This window comes from Carassius auratus, unplaced genomic scaffold (genome assembly GCF_003368295.1).
Source record: "Carassius auratus strain Wakin unplaced genomic scaffold, ASM336829v1 scaf_tig00216674, whole genome shotgun sequence".
In the NCBI taxonomy this organism is placed as follows: Eukaryota; Metazoa; Chordata; class Actinopteri; order Cypriniformes; family Cyprinidae; genus Carassius; species Carassius auratus.
This window is the reverse complement of record NW_020528685.1, coordinates 129638-135637: the sequence shown is the minus strand read 5'-3', so window position 1 is coordinate 135637 and position 6000 is coordinate 129638. Positions and strand designations below refer to the sequence as shown.

Sequence of the window (6000 nt, the reverse complement as noted above, 5' to 3'; positions counted from 1 at the left end):
AGCCGAGTGGTTATGACGCAATCGTTAGCCTATTTTTTTACAAAAACTGTTTATACGGGGCCATAATGTAACATAGAAGGTAATGGAGCCCTTTATACATTGTCGTGTATCTTTAGAAATAAATAATGGACAAACAGAGTCTTTAAACACCTCAGATGTAAAGTTATTCGCTGTCAAAGTGACGCCAAAATGAATGGGAGTCAATGGGAATGCTAACGCAAGTGAAGTTCTGCTAAAAGATGGCAGCTCCCACCCGACTTCAACTTCCGGTCGAGTTCCTTGCCCCTTGGGAACAACACTCATAACAAACATTTGAATGAATTAAACAAGGTTCGCGGAGAAATGTGGAGATATATTGAAAATAAGGGCTAAACAGCACGACTGTGGACATCTGGCAGCGACAAAGTGTTAGAGAAAAAGAATAGCATGCATATGATAACGCGTTGCAGCAGTTGCATCTGTGTTTTAAATGTTTCCGTGGCTGATATTACATTTAACATCATAGACATAACGATTTAACATCGCTGTGGATGTATGCATGACGCATGCACAACTTGCAAGTAGATCTTGCAGCAAACCGCTACATAATTTCCCATTAGTAAGTGAATCTTTATCAGTCTACTCTATAACGTTACTGTATGCACGAGCTTCGTGTTTCCATGCATCTGATTTCAAAACCGATAGCAAAACACAGATTATAAATCCGCTACAATAGTCCTAAAACAACTGTTAAATGTCTAAATAATTAATTGGAGTATCAACAATGTCTGCTTTGTGTGCAAAACACCTGCTCCAGAACTTCAGGTGCATGGTGCACAGGGTTTCAATTCGGATCCCGTCACGTGCACTGTTTATCTTTAAACGTAACCATGTTATATCCCAAGCTCCTAAAGTGGGTCTTTTCTGCTGGAGTGTATGCGGCATCACTTCCGCCTCTGGGCAGGAAGCCATCCATCATCAGCAGAGGCCCACGGAGAGGAAGTCAGTCGCCCGAGTGCAGATCCACAGGTTTGTATTCGTCCTGCGTTTGGGGATCCGCGCCTTGGTGCTTTCTCTCAAATTCAGCCCTCTTCTGATTCTGTATCCCCTGACTTATCTATCACAACGTTGGGCATCCCATTGGTTGGATGCCCTCCTCTGGGTCACGGAAACCTCTGGTCCTACTTTTATCAAGCTCGGCCAGTGGGCCAGCACTAGACGGGACATCTTCTCCCGGGACTTCTGCGATCGCTTCTCAAGGCTTCATGTGCGGGTGAAGCCGCATCCCTGGTCCCACACCAAGCTCTGTCTGAGGAGGGCGTTTGGAGACGGATGGAGGCAGATGTTTGTGTTTGACGGGAAGGAGCCTGTGGGCTCGGGATGTGTTGCACAGGTGTACCGCGCCAAAGCCAAGGTGAAGAGCGTTGAAGACCCGGGCTTCCAGAAGCTGGTGGAGGAACTGGAGAAGAACGATCTCCTGGAGGCCTGGGAGATCCCTGGTCTGGGAGGAGCTCTGAGCGACTTCTGGGAGACGGATGAGGAAGAGACGAGGGATGTCCGAGAGAGACCTGGTCCAGACCCACAGCTGGAGGAAGAGCGTCTGATTCCTGTAGCAATTAAGGTTAAGATCCTATTTACTCTCTACTTGCTTTTAAATCCATCCCTTTCTAACCAGAATTTTTTAAAATGATCCAATCATGTTTATTTCTTATCATTTTCTGTAATAAAATAAAAACATTGAGCATGCATTTCATTTTGTATTCATTTAGCAGCAAAGTACTCAATTACATCATATATTTTCATGTGAAATAAAGTTAGCATATTTTATCTTAGTGTAAACTAAATACTATATAGCTAATACTGTATAACTAAGTCCAGATCAAACCAAATTAAACTAGTCAAATGATGCAAGATGCAATTTTAGGGCTTGAACTCTAGGAGTTAGGTTTGTTCAGCTGGGTAACTGGTTTGGGATGTAAAAAATAAATGCTATAATGTTTCAAAAACCATCTTTCTCTGATAGTTTCTCTGTTGTTAGGTGTTTTATTATCATCAGTATTCTCTGGAATCTTTTTCCTTGAACCAGGTTCTTCATCCAGGAATCAGGCAGCAGGTGCAGATCGATCTGATCCTGATGAAAGCGGGAAGTTTAATCCTCAACTGTTTGCCCGGCATCAAGTGGCTCAGCTTGCCCGAGATCGTAGATGAGTTTGAGAAGCTCATGACCAGACAGGTACTGTCACTTTTAGGAATAACCTTCCTTCATGCAGGGTCATTTTATAGTCAACTAAAACCATAAAAAAGCTCTTTGCTACCGATTAATATCACTGTGTTTTAATATGTCTTTGATGAAGATCGATCTTCGGTTTGAAGCGCAGAACATCGAAAAGTTCCAGAAGAACTTCAAAGATCTGCAGTATGTGAAGTTTCCGACGCCCCTCAGACCGTTTGTCACAAGGACTGTGTTGGTGGAAACATATGAGGTCAAAACGACTGTTCTTGATCATTTTAATATCGTGTATCTGTCTTCGTTCCACTGAGAAGAACTAACGCTTTGATTTACACTCTTGTAGAAAAGTGAACCCATCTCGAAGTACCTGAGCCCCGACGTGCCAGAAGGAATCAAGCAGAGAATCGCACGGATGGGTGTCGACCTTCTTCTGAAAATGGTTCGTTAGTACAGGAATCATTCACCTAGGATGAAATTTGGATGAAAATGTACTCAAATTCATGCCACCCAAGATGTAGAGGAGTTTGTTTCTTCCTCAGATTTGGAGAAATGTAGCATTACATCACTTGCTCACCAATGGAAGTGAATGGGTGCCGTCAGAATGAGAGTCCAAACAGCTGATAAAAACATCCCACCCCACTCAAGTCCATCATTTAATATCCTTTGAAGTGAAAAACTGTTTGTAAGAACAAAATCCATCAAGATGTTTTTAACTTTAGTTGATTCTGGCCAAAATATTTTGATAACACTTCCTCCAGTGAAAACATCCATCCCTTGTTATCTTCTCTCATCAAAATTCACTTGCATATCTGTTAATTAAATTTGTACATTGTGCTTTAATCTGTGCATTCTTCTCTCCTGGTTCAGATGAGATGACTTTTTAACTGGAGTAACTGATATTATGGATTGTTTACACACATATTTTAGCACTAACATTGGTTAGAAGTAAAAAAAAAAAAAAAAAAAAAACACGTTAATGAAGGACCTGTTTCTTACAAACACACAGCTTTTTGCTTCACAAGATGTTAACTGATGGACTGGAGTGCTGTGGATTACTGTGATGTTTTTATCAACTGTTTGGACTCTCATTCTGACTGCACCCATTCACTTCCATTGGTGAGCAAGTGATGTAATGCTACATTTCTCCAAATCTGATGAAGAAACAAACTCCTCTACATCTTGGATGACCTGAGGGTGAGAACATTTCCAGCAGATGTAAAATTTTGTGTAGACTACTCCTTTTAAACAATCAATAGTAAGATTAATTGTATGTGTTTCATGCGTTTTCTCTGGCAGGTGTTTGTGGATAATTTCGTCCACGGTGACCTCCATCCCGGGAACATCCTGGTGCAGGGTGGGCGAGGAGAGGGCCCCCAGGACCGGGCGACTCTGACGGACATGTGTGACACTGTGGTGGTCAGCATGAGGCCGAGTCCTCCGCCTCTTCAGCTGGTGCTGCTGGACGCAGGGATCGTGGCGCAACTCAGCGAGGCGGACCAGCGCAACTTTAGAGCCGTGTTTACCGCTGTCGTTCTCAGACAGGTAAAAACATACTCGATGGGGATTCTATTCACATTACTGAATGCAAATTTGAAGTGAATAGAAATGTTCGAGACTCAAAAATCCACATCATTAGTATTATTTACATTCAGGCCATCCGAGATCTAGATGAGTTTGTTTCTTCATCAAATTTGCAAAAATGTAGCATTGCATCACTTGCTCACCAATGGATGTGAATGGGTGCCGTCAGAATGAGAGTCCAAACATGTGCTTGTGTTGCCAGGGTGAGCGAGTTGCAGAGCTAATCCTTCATCACGCCCGCGCCAATGAGTGCCAGGATGTGACGCGTTTCAAGAAGGAAATGGCTGAGCTAGTGGATCATGCACTCAGTGACACACTGTCTCTGGGAAAGGTACGAGTTTAACTAGTTAAAAACCTATATACCACCAGTCAAGTTTGAACTAACTGAGATTTTAGTTTTTGAAAGATGTCTCTTCTGCTCAACCAATGATGCATTTATTTGTTTAAGAATACAATAAAACTAGTAATATTGCTAAATGTTATTAGAATTAAAAAATAAATATTTTATATTGTAAAATGGGATTCATTTCTGTGATGCGCAAGCTGTATTTTCAGCATCATTACTCCAGTCTTCAGAAATCATTCTGAAATGCTGCTCAAGAAACATTTCTTAATGTTAAAAACAGTTGCTTTGTATTTTTGTGGAAACGATGATACGCTACCATTGAAACATTTGAGATATGTACGTTTGGAGAAGATAAATAAGGAAATTAATACTTTTATTAATCAAGAATGTGTTAAATTGATCAAAAGTGACTGTTAAGACATGTAGAATGTTACTAAAGATTTCTATTTCAGGGAAATGCTGTTCATTGAATCTTATGGTTTCCATAAACAAATATCAAACTGCATGAACTGTTCATGTTGGTTTACACGACTTGTGGTGCTTTATAGATTCAGGTGTCTGAGCTGTTGTCTCGAGTCTTTGGTTTACTGATTCATCACAAGGTGAGAGCAGCTGGTCTTAGCACAAGTTTAGCACATCAGAAAATGTCTGTGAAATAATGCTAATTGGCTTAATGCCTTAACATCTACCTCTCAATAACTCAAAAAGCAGCTTTTAAATGTATAAACGGGAAGTAGTACTAAAAAGCTAAGCATTTCTGTTTTAATGTGAATATTTGACTTGTTTTTTCTGCGTTTTAAAGTTATACTTGAATTTAGGAGTAACACAACTGAAATAAAATAATGCATAAACATGAACTGTGCATGCACAATAAATACTAACATATGAAGCAGACATTTCTGCATTAAACATCTGGCATGCACAAATAGTTAATGTGACATATTGTGACGTAGTGATTTTACACTGTATTGTGATGCTGTTGTGTGTTTCAGTCAGAGATGTTTTGCTCCTCGTGTTTCAGGTGAAGTTGGAGAGTAATTTTGCTTCTATGGTGTTTGCCATCATGGTCCTGGAGGGTTTGGGTAGATCCCTGGATCCCAACCTGGACATCCTGGAGATCGCCAAACCCCTCCTACTGAGAAACCTGCTCTGATACGCTCTTCAGTGACTTCACTGTCAGCATTTACCTCACTGGTCCAGCCTGCTGCTTTAATAAAGAGTGCTGATCAGGGAACGTACCATCACTCTGGGATCAATTTACATGTGCATGGGTATATAGGGAAAGTTAAAGGTGTTTCTGGGTTAATAACATATCGTGTGATATTGGGATTGGATTATACACATGGGACCAGATTCAGTCTTTTTGTGTCTTATTATGTACGATACATCAACTAAAGACACTGTTCACTTTGAGCGTGTTTATCCATTTTACCAAGTGCATAAACCCAAGGCTGCTTTTAAAATCTCTGAAAAGATACATATATTGTCATTAGAGTTAGTGGTTACAATCCATTAAACATTTATAAGGGAACCAAGCAAGACTTTAACCAGACTTTGTTTGTCTATGTTTAAATTAGTACTGTCAAACGATTAACCATGATTAATCGCATCCAAAATAAAAGTTTTTGTTTGCATAATAATGTGTGTGTTCTGTGTCTATTTATTATGTATATATAAATACACACAAATATACTGTATATTTAAAAAATATTTACATATCTGTATTTATATTAGAATTTATATTATAAATATATTTAATATATAAACATAAAATTTTCCTTAAATATATACATTCATGTTTGTATATATATATATATATATATGTATATATATATATATATATACAAGGGCGGTTCTACCGGGG

General features: G+C 39.6%; 1 protein-coding gene across 1 annotated transcript; it reads left to right on the top strand.

The window, feature by feature from the left end:
• Positions 1-271: 271 nt before the first annotated feature.
• LOC113098797 (uncharacterized aarF domain-containing protein kinase 2) lies at positions 272-5646 on the top strand. Its single transcript, XM_026263889.1, has 8 exons — positions 272-1600; positions 2066-2212; positions 2334-2462; positions 2553-2648; positions 3506-3751; positions 3993-4121; positions 4685-4738; positions 5158-5646. Exons 1-8 carry the CDS (start codon positions 764-766, stop codon positions 5287-5289), a joined length of 1770 nt encoding a protein of 589 aa, XP_026119674.1. The 5' UTR covers positions 272-763; the 3' UTR covers positions 5290-5646.
• Positions 5647-6000: the final 354 nt, after the last annotated feature.

Bases quoted from the DNA above. Each gene is read 5' to 3' on its own strand.
- LOC113098797 (XM_026263889.1), top strand. From the start codon at position 764: ATGTCTGCTTTGTGTGCAAAACACCTGCTCCAGAACTTCAGGTGCATG. The intron at 2,649-3,505 runs GTTCGTTAGTAC...TTTCTCTGGCAG, and splicing joins TCGACCTTCTTCTGAAAATG to GTGTTTGTGGATAATTTCGT. The intron at 4,122-4,684 runs GTACGAGTTTAA...GGTGCTTTATAG, and splicing joins ACACACTGTCTCTGGGAAAG to ATTCAGGTGTCTGAGCTGTT.